Source organism: Coccinella septempunctata, chromosome 2, assembly GCF_907165205.1.
Source record: "Coccinella septempunctata chromosome 2, icCocSept1.1, whole genome shotgun sequence".
NCBI lineage: Eukaryota > Metazoa > Arthropoda > Insecta > Coleoptera > Coccinellidae > Coccinella > Coccinella septempunctata.
This window is the reverse complement of record NC_058190.1, coordinates 44,599,367-44,615,853: the sequence shown is the minus strand read 5'-3', so window position 1 is coordinate 44,615,853 and position 16,487 is coordinate 44,599,367. Positions and strand designations below refer to the sequence as shown.

At 35.2% G+C, this 16,487-nt stretch overlaps 1 protein-coding gene across 1 annotated transcript; it reads left to right on the top strand.

The window, feature by feature from the left end:
- The first annotated feature begins 15,373 nt into the window (after positions 1-15,373).
- On the top strand, positions 15,374-15,880 carry LOC123307631. Its single transcript, XM_044890017.1, has 2 exons — positions 15,374-15,473; positions 15,532-15,880. Exons 1-2 carry the CDS (start codon positions 15,425-15,427, stop codon positions 15,771-15,773), a joined length of 291 nt encoding a protein of 96 aa, XP_044745952.1. The 5' UTR covers positions 15,374-15,424; the 3' UTR covers positions 15,774-15,880.
- The last annotated feature ends 607 nt before the right edge of the window (positions 15,881-16,487 follow it).

Genomic DNA, 16,487 nt, shown 5'->3' with positions numbered 1-16,487 from the left:
ATAAGATTTAAGGCGATGAACATGACCGATTCAAACTTTCCTGATATCATTAACAATTGCAGCATCAAATTTGAACAAGTTTTGTAGTGTTTTTTGTGGAACGTGTCGACGAACGATAGAGACAAGAAATTCTGGGACCATAACCTGTCGAATTCCTTTCAAGAGGGAAGTAGGATAAGTTTCGTTCACGGACTGTTTTGAGGAATTCTTGAGCCAAATAATAATAAGATGCAGAGGAATCTATGAATACTGGCAGACAGTTTGAAAACTTGACAGTCCAATTATGTCACGACAAGGATGTTTTCAGAGAAAATGCCGGAGCAGGTCAATTTCTATTCGTTGGGGACATATTTTGAGCAGAATTGTGAGCCGAAATCTCCTCAACCCTAAGTGTAGGAGCTATCACCCCTAAATTCTCAATATTGAATAGGGGGTAAGCTATACATCAATTAAAAGATCACTTGACCCTCTACAAGAATACTACGGTTTGCAAATTTTTATTGAGTCCTTGAAGTAGTTACAGGGGCTGACAATTTGAAAACTTGCCAGGGCAATTATGTCTCGACAAGGATGTTTTCAGAGAAAATGCCGGAACAGATCAATTTTTATTCGGAGGGGGACATGTTTCTAGCAGAATTGTAAACCGAAATCTCCTCAATCTTAGGTGTAGGGGTTCTCACCCCTAAATTCTCAATAGGCAATAAAGGGTAAGCTATACCTCTATTGGAAGACGATAGTATTATGTAGAAGGACATATTGTCTTCCAATTGAGGTTAAGCTCACCCTCAATTCCCTATAAAGAATTTAGGGGTTTAGCCCTTACACCTACGTTTGAGGAGATTTCGGCTCACAATTTTGCTCAAAATATATCCCCCCCCTTCAAAACTTGATCGGTTCCGGCTTTTTCTTTGAAAACATCATTGTCTAGACATAATTGGCCTGGCAAGTTTTCAAATTGTCACCTCCTGTAACTACTTCAAGGAATCAATAAAAATTTGCATACCATAGTATTCAGGTAGAGGGTCAAGTGATCTTGCAATTGAGGTATAGCTGACGCCCTATTTCCAATTGAGAATTTCTCAAGTTTATGTCCTTGAGTCCTTGATGTAGTTACAGAAGCTGACAATTTGAAAACTTGCCAGGCCAGTTATGTCTCGACAAGGATGTTTTCAGAGAAAATTTCACAGGGTGACATGTTTCTAGCAGAGTTGTAAGCCAGAATCTCCTCAATCTCAGGTGTAAATTCTTAATAGGAAATACAAGGTGAGCTATACCTCAATTGGAAAGCAATAGTATTATGTAGAGGGACAAATTGTTTTCCAATTGTGGTTTAGCTCACCCTCTATTCCCTATGAAGAATTTAGGGGTGAAAGCCCTTTCACCTAGGTTTGAGGAGATTTTGGCTTAAAATTTTGCTCAAAATATGTCCCCCTCCCTTTCAAAATTGATCTGTTCCAGCTTTTTTATTTGAAAACATCCTTGTCGAGACATATTTTGCCTAGCAAGTTTTCAAATTGTCATCTCCTGTAACTACTTCAAGGAACCAATAAAAATTTGCTAACCATTGTATTCATGTAGACGGACAAGTGATCTTTCAATCGAGGTAAATCTCACCCCCTATTCCCTATTAAGAATTTAGGGGTGATAGCCCCTACACCTAGGGTTCAGGAGATTTCGGCTTACAATTCTGCTCAAAATATGTCCCCCTGCGAATAAATATTAAATAGTATAATTATAAAGATGTACCTACTTCATACCAACAAACACCTTACAGAATTTCAAATATAAAATTGCATAGGTTAAATCTTATGAAATTTTATAAGTTTCTATAACCCAGTGGCAGATAGAGATGTTGAATGGAGAAAAAACAATGAAATGGATAGACCCATGTCTATAGTCCCCTACGAATGGGCCAAAAGTGCTACCAACCTAGGGAAAGTCATATATTTCACTTTCACTATTAATTTAATAACATATAATGAAGTTAATGAATTAGCGGTTAGTGAAACAATGAATCAATGGCTTAGGATAGATAATCATCGCGGACCACACAAGAATGGCAGTTGGCTTTCGAAAAATCGATTAGACGAGTGTGCCAGGTAAAACAGTACTACCACCTGCCTCTGGTCGGTGGGCGTATATGGTGCAGTTTGACCCAGTGGATGGTCAGTTTTTCTGATAACATCAGAAAAGTTTCGACTAAATCTATATAAAAATAAAAGACACTTTGAAGAACTACGAGGATTCCAGATGTGATCATTGTACATTCGACAGACTCTGCGCAATTTGTTTCTTGTTCATGTTTGACATGTCGCCTTGAAGAAATTCTCTTCTCAATAGAAGAACTTGGTACTATTGTATTTTGTCCTTTGTTGTTCCATTCATTCATTCATTCATTGCTGTATCCCGTTACCGAGAATAAAAAAAAACAAAACTATCGCTGCGATCAAACTTATAATTTCTTAGGGCTACTTGCGACTGTTTGCCCTCCTGTGACTGAAGAGACCCAACTGTGACCTACAGATCCTTCCACACTCCAGGCATGGATAGTCACCAACCAGATCTGGCCGCCGCTGTATTCTTCTCGAGTCTCCATTATAACTGTGGACCAAAGACCTCCACTGTGATCTATCTAATGCTAGTTGTTCCCAGTTATGATTGGCATTAACAGATTTTAGGGATTGATGTAGGTAGTATATCCTTAAACCGCTTATACTGGCCTCTTGGTTTCCGAGCTACCTCAGTGAATTCGCCATATAGAGCTATTTTGGGGAATCTTGTGTCTTGCATCCTCAGAATGAGGCCACTCTATCTGAGTCGGGCCCTCGTTACTTGAGTCTCAATTGTTGTACAACTCACGAGTTGCAAGACTTCTGCATTCGAAACTTTGTGGAACCATCTGATGTGCAATATCTGTCTTAGATGACGTTGTTGCGTTTGTTCAAGCTGTTAAATATGTCACCTGTAGGGCGTCGAGCTTTCGTTTCCGTAAAGAAGCGTTGGGAGGACCACTGCTTTCTAAACAGCTGCCTTGGTCTTCAGATTGAGGTCGTGATTTTGAAACACTCTGTCCTTCAGCTTCCAGAATGCCCGTAATGCCGAATTGATACGGTTGTGTATTTCTGTTGTTCCATGAAGTATTCGTTCAACTTTTATCTTAAATTAGGCAACTTCTCATATACCTACAGGATGATTCATTGGGCAATATGTAGTCGGGTTAGATGGAGGATATACAGAAGTGCATCTAAATAACACATTTATGGGTCTGTCATTCTTTATTATCAATTTATGATACATCTTTGTAATGTCTACAGTGATGTCGACAAACATTGTAAAAGTAAAAAACCAAGTAGAGCTTCGAGACGAATAACACCCTGTATATCAGTATTTTTTAATTTTATCGACACTTTTGCAAAGAGCGGAAAAAATAAGTAAGACTAAATGTATTTGGCGTTTCCGAATACAAATTTTCACCTGAGTCAAATCCAAATGTTTCTGTAATCTTATTGAAAAACGAGAGGACATGTCTGTAGTTGGGACAAATTATTATTATCAATAACTGAGTTCCAAATACTCTGTATGCGAAGAAAAGTTATTATATTACATTGAAACAAAAATATAAAATGAGCATAAAGCTCATAAGCACATTAACAAAAACCAAAAAACTAAAATTTTCGTTATCCGCGTCTAATTTTTTTTATAAAGAGTAGGATCATTTCTCGACTCTTCTGATACAATCTTGATCCAAAAAAAATAGAGCAGTCTGCACGTTTTGATTAAATGGGTGAATAATGCACTCAAGGATTATAATTATGACAATTCAGGATTCTCTTATTCAGTGGTTGATTTTTTTTTGCATTATGTAGATGCTGTTAAGAATTGTCCTTCGGGCAAACTATAGCTTTGATTGAGTGAGAAAAAAAAACTGAGAAAAAACAGCTCTTGAAATCTATTAGAATCCTTAAAAATAAGCCCAAAATCATTCAAACGGCTTCAGCGTTTGTTTCGACGTGAGGGAAAATGATTCGGCAGTAACCGTTGGAAAGATGTTTACAGGAAAATTGTCACTGGAGCAGAACATTTTAACAAGCACAGGGAGCTGCGACTGATAGGTCCACCATCAGTCGGTAGCTTCAGCATCCGACACCCTTGCATTGAAAAAACTCACAATCCCCCACGAAAGCGCGTTAGGCTAATCAGCGTAAAGAGCCCGGCCCGTCCCGTTTGTCTGTCTGTTTGTTACGCCAAAGAAACTCCCGGGCATGTCTAATGATCACCTGTCAGCGTTTTCACACGAAAGTAACAATGACAGGAGTAACAAAAAGGAGTATAAATCTTATTGTGATGTTTTCGGAACAACAAATTCACCAAAATCCCTATTTACTTTCGGGTCTTATAAGGATATTTGTCTGATTCAACGCCGTAGGTCTGGATATCAATTTCGAGCGTGAAAAACTTTGTTCTTTGTAGGTATACAGCGCGGAATGTTTATTTCTGGGTTCTGAATGAAGAGGAAATATTACATCAGGCAGTCCAACTATACAAGAGGCTTAAAGACGCAATTTTCTTATCGGATAAAATCGGTTTAGTGGGTTTAGCACTATTTTTCTAATCATGCGTGGAGCGTATTTTTCATTTCCGGTTTTTCGTTTTCATGTACTAGATCAAAAGAGAGTTTCATTTATTTCACCATAGAAATAATAGGTGAATTTCACTCAAAAAGTAGTACCCATCCTACATTCACTTCCATAAAAGCATATGGATATTTGACACGTTCCACACTGTATAGTATGAAAATGTGAGGTTTTGACGCTTATCAAATCATTTTTGGGTTTTAAATCAGCGCTTTGTTGTCCGGTCAACGTAAAAGTCTCAGAAATCTCGTATTTCTCGCATTGTGAATTAACTTCAGAAAATAAATTAATTCATCTGTGATGAACATAGTTAACGTTTATACAAACTGATTGAAGGGATTCCTAATCTAGTTGTTTGCATGGAAAGGACAAGAGATCGGTTTTTAAATATACAGGGTGAGTCTTTAACTCGTACGAATATTTTAACAGTAGATTCTTGATGTCAAAAGAAGCACTTTTTTCCTATATCATTTTTTCCGAATCGGCTTGGTTCAAAACATACAGGTTGTTAAAAAACTATAAAAAATTTCATTTTTAGTTCTATCTCACAAAACGGTTTTATCGAATGGAATGAATTTCGGAATATAGTTTTTCATTTATTTGATTAATCTTTTTCGAACACAAGATATCGCCCACGTTTTCCAGTTTTCTCATTATGACCATTACGTATCATAAAACCACCAAAAATTCTAAGAACCCAACTCTTAAAAGACGCTATTTTATGAATATTTGAACGTTTTATAAAATAAAAGTATTCCTTATATTTTCTCTTATAATGCGTCTTTTTCGTGTAATTTTATTTTCAAAAATCAAGAAGTACCTGTGAAATTTGAAAAATTAGGTACTTTGGCTGAATACAACTCTGTTTAAAAGAGTCAGATGTGTAGTGTCACAGATTTAGCTAGTTATTCTGAAGGTAATTTTGTTTTTCCAGCGGTGGCACAGCTTATTATGAAAACTTAAGGCTATATCTTCTTATCAGAGCCGAATCGGAAAAAATGATATGAAAAAAAGTGTTTCTTTTGACCTCAAAAATCTACTGTTAAAATATTCGTACGAGTCAAAGACTCGTATTTTTTTTGCTATGGAAGAAAATTAAATTATTGACACATAATATGAAGTTACTCGAGAAGCGTTATTGTTGATTATCTTCTTTGGCTGAAGGTTGAAGACTTTACATCATTTTTTGAATTGAAAAAAAATCAACCCAAAGATGAAATGCATATTTTGCAGGGGTAGAGGAATGGGTATCTCTCAAAGGGATAAATGAATGATTACAAGAACGCTGAATTCTTCAACAAATATTATCCTACTTTAATGGCAGTTAAAATAGGTAAAAGGAGTACTAAGGCAAGAAAAACTTCACCTTCAAACAAAAATTTGACAGGACAACTGGCTCAACTTATGTTCGCCGTTCTTTTCTTATATTGGGGTTTTATCTTTGTAATTCAGTAAATGGCTATAAAGGCAATTGTTGAATACTATTTCTATATTGTATGTTTGAAAATTTTTCCAATGGAATAACACATATTCCCATAAAACGGTATTGAGAATCTTTAATTAGTTGTCCACCACCAACAGAGGTCTGATCATTCAATGCTGACCTGGTCTAATGATTTCTTCTATAAAAACTATAAAAGGTTATAGCTGAAATAAATCTTGTTGAATAGCCCAACAAAGGGCTCACCAACTGCAAAAGCCTTTAGCTACACTAAGGAATGTTTTTCAGGATCGACCCGAACATGAAGTTCCTCCAGGATCATGTGAACTTACACCATGTAATTTTTTCTCATGGCCATTTGACAAACTCTCCATATTCTTTTATGTCTTATTGACTAATCTGCTACAGCCAGTGGTTTCTCGAAGTATTGGTTTTGGTGATTATACAAGCACTCTAAACACTTTGCTTCCAAACGCTTTCAAAACCATTGCGTGTGGTTAATGCTTCGAGCATTTTATAAAGGTTGTGTGCTAAGTTGTCACAAAATGCCTCTAGAGAGTCTATACAATATTTTTAGTCCTCAATACTATAATCCTTAATACTTATCAATAATATGTTATCAGCTACAGTTTCTCTCCTCTCCATCACCAAAACTGCGTCGAAGTTTTCCTGAATGCTCGGCACAGCTCTGGCAACAGCAGCAGGAGAAAATCCCAATAAACCATTCACGTTCATTAAATTCACCCGGTAATCGATGAGGACAGATTTAACCGTACCCATTATCATACATTTCGCATTTTCCAATGCGAACATTCTATAAACGACAGACAAATTGTGGCGGGCCCCATATTCGTACGATATCCGACAATAGTGAAGAACCCCTGCAGGCGAATTTTTTTTGTTTTATCACTCCCCGAACGCCATATGTATTATAATTTAATTCAGGTAATGACTCCCGGATATTTTCGGGGAATTTTACGGTCTGCCGAAACTCGGCACAGCGAAATAACCTTAAATATTTGAACATTTTTATTGTGTCTACATAAAATTTTACGACTTTCCGAAACACGGAGGTGTTAGTGCCCCCCTTCACGCTCGTCAACCCTTGCTACCGGCCATTCGGGGAAGGAATTGGGGAAAAGTTTCTGTTTTCCCGACAGTGATGTCACTTGGAGGAGGGAGATAATGCCACTTCAGGAACGTTTCCCGGAAATGTTATTACGGTTTATAACCTGCAATAGATGTTGTCATAATGTTGATCCTGAATTTTTCACGTTTACGCTGAGCGAATTACTAATTCCAGGGAGGATATCGATGGAAGGATTATATAGAGGATCCTTCACGATGAGCTGAGTCATATGTTGATGGGAAGCTTCTATGTCAGGTTGTCTCAGAATTTATGTCCTGGGAAACATCATCGAGATCTAATAATTTCAACTTGATTTTTGCTTGTTGACTTTTTTATTTATTTATTTACTTATTTATTTATTTATTTATTATTTGAACTGGGGTTGTTATGGCTCGGTTAGCCTCCGGAACTGCGACCATGTAGATCTGTTTTCTCTACCCTACTCATTCATAGGAAGCCAAAGAGGTCGTCAATGGTGTTGATAAAACCTACAACTTCCTAAGAAGCCTTGGCTGTTACCTAGTGAGTATCCAGGACCAGTTTCCTCATATGAATGATTCTTAGGCCAGCCAGCTCTGGACTCTTGCATACCATGTGAATCCACAGAGCCCACAAATCTCATCTGCTGGCTTTCCCATAGGGTACAAATGATACTTTTACTGACAGTGCCCTGTCAGCAGTCCCACCATCACCAGAAGCTCAGCTCGTGACAGCTTCAGCAGTTTTCTGGTGTAGGTCGGTGAAATCATCACGAATTTCTTTGACTCAGTAAGTTCACGATTGTTTTTCCACAGGGTCGGTTGTTCAACTCTCATTGTTGGACCACTGCCTGTTTTTTCCAAACTCACAGAAAGGCTCAGGTCCAGCAGATGTTAGCCTTTATGCTCTTTTTGCAAGTCCATCGGCTTTTTCATTTCCTTCAATGCCCTGGTACCTGTTGAATTTATATTGCTCTGTTTCCATTATTTCTTGGGGTTGTTTTTTCAAACCTTTGGGCATTTTACTAGCTGTCATGAGGGTTTGCTTTCATTTTCTTCGCTTACTTTCTTGTTCCTTAATTGTTCTTTGATAAAACTTCGAAATTCGAAAGCTACTATTATTTTTTGTTTGTTTATTCTTGGTTATTAAATCACACAAGCTGGCAGCCCCTGTAATTAAGGGTGTTGGCAAGCTGGGTTCAGATAATACATCTTAGGAGGAATCTTGGAAATGCTAATCCACAAGAAAGTTGTCAACTATTTCAATTTCGACAAATATCGTATTCAAGAATGAGAAGAAAGAGATCCTATGTCCCACAATCTTTATTAGATGTTAAAGACTACCATAATAGTTTCGAGACTTTCAATATAGTCTCATTTTCAAGTCACAAAATGAAAAACTACAGTAGTCTTTAACATCTGATAAAGATTGTGGGACATAGGCCCTTTTTCTTTTCGTTCATGATGAACTACCCACACTTATTAATCTTCCAATTTATTTAAATATCATATTCCAAAGAACCACAGAATTTCGGAATCTGATCATTTTTTCAAATTTCACACATCAAAACCTATCAGCTCCTATAATATCAAAGAAACTTGACTGTAGAAAACTACAAGAGACAGTCTTATATTTATAGGTCCAAATCCAATCAGCAAGTGTTTCGCCAAATATGAAATAATGAAACTTCACAAAATTACTCTGAAATAAATATGCAAACAACCCCTGAAGACCGTATGCGAAGACGTGCCGAAACGTTGGAAGAGAAATAATGGAAAATGCTCGAATAATTATCCAGCAAGCTATCAATCTCCATCTTCAAGAATTTTACTTTCACAGGAAATATTTTCACATCGCATCATCGCAATTTTAAAAATCTGTTATGAATTTCTAATATGAATCCATCTTAGGTCTTAGTTCGGTCCTTCTGCGTGAACCCACCATTAATAATAATCTGTTATATCTGTCATGCCTTCATGTATCTTTGTGTTGAACTTCAGTTAAGTGTTAAGAATCTTTTATGACCTGAGAAAATTGGGAGGTTTCAATTGAAGTATGCCTACTTCTCCTATTATATACCTATTCACCAAAGAATTTGCAATATGGCAAACAATCCTCAGCCGTTATCGTCGCCAAAATTGTTGCCGAACCATTGGGTTAAGGCATGATTTGCTTTAATTAAGCATGCATAATTTAGGTCTTCAAGGAATTTTATTCGGGAATTTATACCCTGACGGCCTCCCCTAGCCAATTCCTGGATTTACTATCGACCCTAAGCACCTTAAATCTAAATTAGCTCAGATTTTCCGGTAGTAAAGGGTTGCACCCCATCGTTCTGAATATTTTATTAGTGAAGGGAAATTAGAATTGCGAGAGTCAAATGAAAGTTATGTTTACGTTGAATTTCACATTTGACGAAAATTCGATTAAGCGCTGAAATGGGACCCTCTCCGTCCTAGAGACAACCCCCCAATTATTTTTATATAGCTAATTCGAAGGGGGTGACAAATTGGACCAACCAGTTCGGAAATGAGTTCGTTAAGATTCTCGCTGGTACACAGGGGTGCAGAAGAATTTATGGACGGTATGGGATGTTTTTAATGATGGGTTATTCCAGGGGTCGTTATAGATGTATGCCTACAGATATACAGGGTGAGTCTTTCAACACTAGATTCTTAAAGTAAAAAAAAAAACACTTTTTTCCTTTACCTGGATAAGAAGGTTGAAATCCAGCCTTCATAAGTTTTCATAATGAAATATGTCATCCCTGTGAAAACAAAATTCCCAATGTCTCATTCTGAATATTCTGTAAGATATAGGAAACCCTATGGAATTAAGACGACACAAGACACCACAAAACCAACACACTTATAAGAAAATCCTTCCACCTCCATCTGTTACATTATGCAACTATGCCTTCTTTGAGAGGTTAAATGAACAGAATTTCCCTACTGGGAATCTGAATATGTTTACAATATAGAATACCATAAATGATCAAAAACTCATGATAGTATACAGGGTGAGTATTTAACTCGTACAAATATTTAAGCAGTAGATTTTTGAGGTCAAAAGAAACATTTTTTTCCATACAATATTTTCTAATTCGGCCCTGATAAAAAGATTTTCAAGTTTTCATAATGAGTTGTGACACTCCTGTAAAACAAAATTACCTCCAGAATAACCAGCTAAATCTGTGACTTTACACATCCGTGGATCTTTTAAACAGAGTTGTATTCAACCAAAGAACCCAATTTTGTAAATTTCACAGATACTTTTTTATTTTTAAACGTCAGATTACTTGAAAACGGCGCATTTTACGGGAAAACATGGAGAATGCTTTTATTTTACAAAACGTTAAAATATTCATTAGATAGCGTCCAACTTAGTTTCAAGAGTTGGGTTCTTCGAACTAAAATTAACTTTTTTTTGATTTTTCAACAGGCTGTATCTTTTAAAGCGAGCCGATTCGAAAAAAATGGTGAAGGAAAAAGTGTTTTTTTGGCCCCAAGAATCTACTGTTACAATATTTGTCAGAGTCAAAGGTTCACCCTGTATATGTTGCATTAACAAGTACTAATTTTCGAAAATAGATCTTATTTGAAAGGAAAACTGTCCGGCTTTTCATATATTCTAAAATCAAATACAAAAATCGAATCTATCTGATGCATATATGTGCAATACACATAATATGCACAATATGTAAAAACCTCAGATAGAAGTGAAAGAACCCGACAAAAGCCCATTTGAATATTCCCTACAAGATGGCCTCAAATGATAACGAAACCCATTCCTCTCCTGGCCCATTTCCATAAAATGGACGCAAGAATTGAATGAGCCGCATTATATACAAAATTTAACTTTGAATTAAATTTACGTCAAGTAAAGGTGAATTAATGGTTATCACATTAAATGGCCGCTGGTATGGTGCAAGTAATAGCTTGCTCAGTTTTATTCCAACCTGCATGGTAGTGGATTCTTATTGGGAATAGATGTTTCACGATAAGGAAATGATAACCTCTAGCAGATCCGTAGCGAGCTGTTTTCGTTGGAAAAGAACGTTGTTTGGAATTTTCGGGTGCCTATAACCCTAATCAAGGTAGTGGTGAGTACATCGCTCACTTGTAAATGATGTACCTGATGTTCCTACTATACTGCATTCACATTTATTTTAGCAGTCGGTTGGCCATGAAATAATTTAATCAAGTTTTTGTAACTAGAACGGAGTAACGTTGGCACTCATGAAATGTCGTTAATGTCATAACGCCGTTGCCACAACTAATATCAATTTTTATTACAAAAATGCCGAAAGTGATTGAAAAAGAGACAGGGTTTCAGGAAGTGCTATTTTTAGAATTCAGGTCGGCTCATTCAAATAGTTATATCCTGATATTCTAAAATCCACAATACGTCAGACGGTAGCGATGTAAGAGAATAGAGAATTTATATAATGTTTTGTTGTATTATTAGAATATGAAATACAGAGAAAACATACAATACTTCAGTGTGACTTTTATATATTTTTTTATCAATTGTTTTTTAACACATAGGTGATAATTTAAATTCTAATTGTTTACATAGAACTAAAAACTATATCTATGTTTCGACCACAAAACTGTCACAATTATATTATGCCTCTACAGTTTCATCTGAATCTAAACGGCTTATATTTCAGCTAAATATTTCCACAATCAGAAAAATTGTGAAAGAAGAGGATGACAAAGAATTTCCTTCTATTGGGAGACCCAAAAAAGTGGAGGCATTTGAGAATTTTATGTTTGAGTGAATTAATGCGAAAAGTTTACTACAGGATTTTCGATGAATGTCATCGTAGAATAAGTTCCCGAAAATTGATTTTTCTATTTTTCATTTGACTTGTCCTATACATTGTAAATGTCTTAAGGTACCAATAAATACCTAATTATTATTATTATATCAATGCATTAAGATGAACAGCCAAAAATACGCGCCAGTTGTCCTGCTAATTGTTTATTCATGTGAAATTTTTGTTCAAAGGTGAAGTTCATCTTGACTTGAAACTTCTTTTAATTCCTTTTACTTATATTGATGCAAAAAGATTGTTGTTGAAGAATTTAACATTCTTGTAATTATCTGTTAATTCCTTCGGGAGATACCCATTCCCAAACACTGCAACATATGCATTTCATCTTCAGGTTAATATTTTTGAAATCTACAACTGATGTAACGTATTCAAACTTCAGCCAAAGAAGATAACGAACATTAACTCTCCTCAAGCTAGTGCATATTATGATATCATACTGATCTCTTGCATTTTCCATGCAAATAACTGGATTTGGTATGCCTTCAATCAGTTTGTATAAACTTCAATTATGTTCGTCACATATTTTCCGAAGAGATTCGACATTGTGATTAAATACGTAATAACAGAAACTTTTACGTAGAACGGGCAACATAGCGTTGATTTAAAACCCAAAAATGTTTTGACAAGCGTCATAACCCCACATTTTCGTACTATACAGAGTGAAATGGGTCAAATTTCCATGGCCAACCGAGTGCTAAAATAAAAGTGAATGGAGTATAGTATTTCAGTATATTCAATGGGTTTAATACTCAATGGTATAATAGAAGATAAGGAAGAAAAATTGTAAGATTAGATTGAGCCTTGTTTCTCATATAAACTAATTGTTATAAACAAAGTAATAAGGTGTTGCTTATTTATGAAGCCTATATGTGACGATATTACTAATTCGATCATCAATGTTTTTTGTGCTTTCGAATTTGTTTTTATGTTTTATTCCTGCTTTGGTCTAAACCTAGTGTATTGTTATAATTATAATTGTTGTTGGGGTCGGTTAACTACAGTTCAACCTTTCAGATATGTGACCAAAATGATCTTTTGTTATTAAGGATAGCTTCACATGTACGTAAACATATTACCTACAAGACTTGTATCGTTTGAAATTTTTCAGTTTCATATTCAAACACGCTGAAATTCGGTTCAAAATGTAGATAGGAACGTGAACCGTAGAAATTAAACGAAAAATTAAATCAGTTTTTCGCAAACTAAACATTATTTTCGTTCGAGTTTTCCTGGCATATCGGCTTGTTAAAATCGAAGTCCTTGCACAAACACGGCCCTGCTGTATCCGAAAACGAATTCATTAAAATGCAAATAACATTCTTCCTATACAACAGAACAGACTCACCACTTTTGGAATTCTCTATGGGTGCATAAGAGAATTCCTGATGCCTCACTAGAATTGTTATTTAAATATGTATCGATTCATTGTCGAATTTAAAAAGGAAAAACTCCGAACACCAACAAGATCATTAAACGACAGAACAAGTTCCGAAATGTTCTCGCCTCTCTTCTAAATTTTTTTTCCCTATATTCAAACTATGGTTAATGGCGGAAGTTCATCGGGTTACATGTTTCTATCCCCAGATTGATTGAAACATGCCTCTCTCCAAATTGTTATTGGAAAAGATGGGAAGATAAGATCAGTGGTATACGATAACAATCTCTCAGGAAGAGTCATTTTAAAAATCAACATACTAAACGTTTCAAGTCCACATTATCATTTGTACTGTATAAAATTCGAATTCGAGTAATAAAATGAATCCCGACTTTGACAATAATACCGAGCATGCGTAGGATACACTTGTAACCTAACTATGTAGTTATTTGTTAATTTTGAAATTTAAGGGCTTTAATTTACTGAACCTTATTAATTTCATCCCCTGAAATATAATTTAAGATATAATAGTCTATAACTTCAGATTAAACGAACTGCAAAGTGCAAAAATGCCACTATAAGAAACTTTTAATATTTTATATAGGCTCCAAAACATTTGCAACCCACAACCTGTAACCAACATCCAAAAAGAAAAAATATTGGGTATTAAATCAAATGAAGAATCAATAAATTTCAAGCCTCCTGTTCTCCTTTCCTCTTGGATAAACATTCTTATCTCCAAATTTACATTCTTAATGAAATGAAGTGTTGAATCAGAAATATATCTACTACTTCATTACGAGATATCTCCAGCATTCGTATGCTGAAACATCCAGTACTATTAAATGAACAAGTTGACCGTAATAAAGAACTACTTAATTGACGATATTTCATTGCTGCCTTGATCTTTCACAGTAGTACTCCATACTTAAGATATCACCCAAACTGATTTTTCTTATACCATAGTTGAATTTTCGAAGGAAAAAAAAATTTTTGAAAAAATCTTTTTGATAAATGGATAGTAATATATGCTCCCAAAATTAATTGGATTGATTTTTCAAATCCCACATTGAGTTTCGGGAAAAATTGGTAAAATATTAGGTTCCACATAACTTGATCCTTAAACCTCTCCGAAATCGAGGGATATAAAGAGATATCAATTCAACATGATATCTTAATTGTATAAATTCCTCTCTCACAAAAATTATAGGGACAGATGCGGATAATGGCGAATCAATTCATTTTAATTTGCATTCTATCAGCTTAATTTACATATCCAACGAATGAGCGTATTTTAATCCACTTAAGATATCTTAATCGGTGGGATATAAACAATCGGATCTTTCAAGTCCAACATTTTTCTTCGACGTGAGAGCTGATCTGAGTTAACCAGTTAAGAATCGCCGTATAAAATGAAAGCAGCATCGATAAAATCAGTTGAATAATATTTTTACTGAAATTAAGAATCGTGAGTTTGAAAAAGAAGTTCAGTTCATGTTGAACCTGTGCAAAAGACCAGAAGGATTACTGTGGCAGGAATATTGATTAACTCCTTGTAGTATCAATATGTATATCCTTCCTGCTGAAAACTGATGAACCTACGCCGATGTTATGACAACTTTTGTAGTTCTTTCCAAGACTCCTGTTAAATGGAAACCTGAATTATAAACTATATATTGCTAAAACAAAAAACATGCTCTGCCTGAATAACTCACCATAATCTGTTACTAGATATTATTTTCCTTAAGAGAACACAGAGATCCTTAGAGGGGATGATACATGTATTTTGTTACTCATCCGGTAATAATGGAATTATGAATGTTTATGTTTCTATGGCGTAATTTAATTTCAACAACATCAATAAATGACAGAATTTCCTTATCTAGTTATTTATTAAATTCATTAAATGAAGACATTTATGAGATACTTCACTTTTATTTCTATAATTTTATTTTATAATAGGTGTGATAAGCTAGCTATATAAAGCCTCGCGTATTAGATGAGGTAAACTAAAAAAAAATCGAAAATGTCCAAGTTCACTTTGATCCTCGTCTTCGCCACTCTCGTTTGTTTAGGTAAGTTCCATTTCCCACTCAGTACATTATCCCTGTTTTAATGCTGTTGTTGTTCAAGGTGCTACTTTGAAATGTTTCAAATGCACATCTGAGAAATCTTGTGACAATCCTTCATCGGATGAATGTAAGGAAGACGAAAAGTACTGCGTATCTATAGCAGTACCGAGAATACCAGCGTACTACAAAGGTTGCGCGTCTAATAAAAAAATCTGCGACACTAAGGATTCAAATGGGCAAAAGGCTTATCCAGAATGTAAAGTCTGCGATTCGGATGAGTGCAACAACATGAAACTTACATAGGATCTTATTTAATTTCACGTTTCTCTGCCTTATTAGATTCAGTCAACATATAATAAGTATTTGTGTTGATTATGGAGTTATAATTATCAATAAAGACGTAAATATTTCTTATGTTTGTTTATTCTATTAGTTCTGATCAATGTAGAAGTGTTTCATAAAACAAGGGAAATAGTAATTTGCTTCCATCTGAAACACCATATTTTCTATACCAGATTTCATCCAATAATCAAAATTCATTCGAACATAAAAATTATTCGATGTAGGTATACCTATGTGTGGGACCAAATACGTTACAAATTCTATTAACCTTTCTAATATATTGGGAGTACAAATAAGTAAGTACCATTTTAAAATAGGTAACATTTATTTATGACTCTTACAGCGGGTTTCATAAAACTTTGATTGTCCGATCAATTATTTGACAGTAACTCGATTTATAAAACGAAATCACTGAAACCTTTTCATTTCTGAATATATTGAAGAAGTAGTAATTGGGAATAATTGAATGGACGTACAAACATCATAATTTGATAATAGAATGATATTCTGAATGATCATGACTGAATTATTCATCGAAATCAAATTGACGTCTAATCGTCAATCAAGCGTTGATTCCCCGATCAAGCTTCATGAAACCAGGGGTGAGTGGCGCAGCTCATTTTGGTGGTTTTGGAAAAAATAGATACATATCATCCATAATACTCAGTTAGCTCT

Bases quoted from the DNA above. Each gene is read 5' to 3' on its own strand.
- LOC123307631 (XM_044890017.1), top strand. From the start codon at position 15,425: ATGTCCAAGTTCACTTTGATCCTCGTCTTCGCCACTCTCGTTTGTTTA. The intron at 15,474-15,531 runs GTAAGTTCCATT...TTGTTGTTCAAG, and splicing joins CGCCACTCTCGTTTGTTTAG to GTGCTACTTTGAAATGTTTC.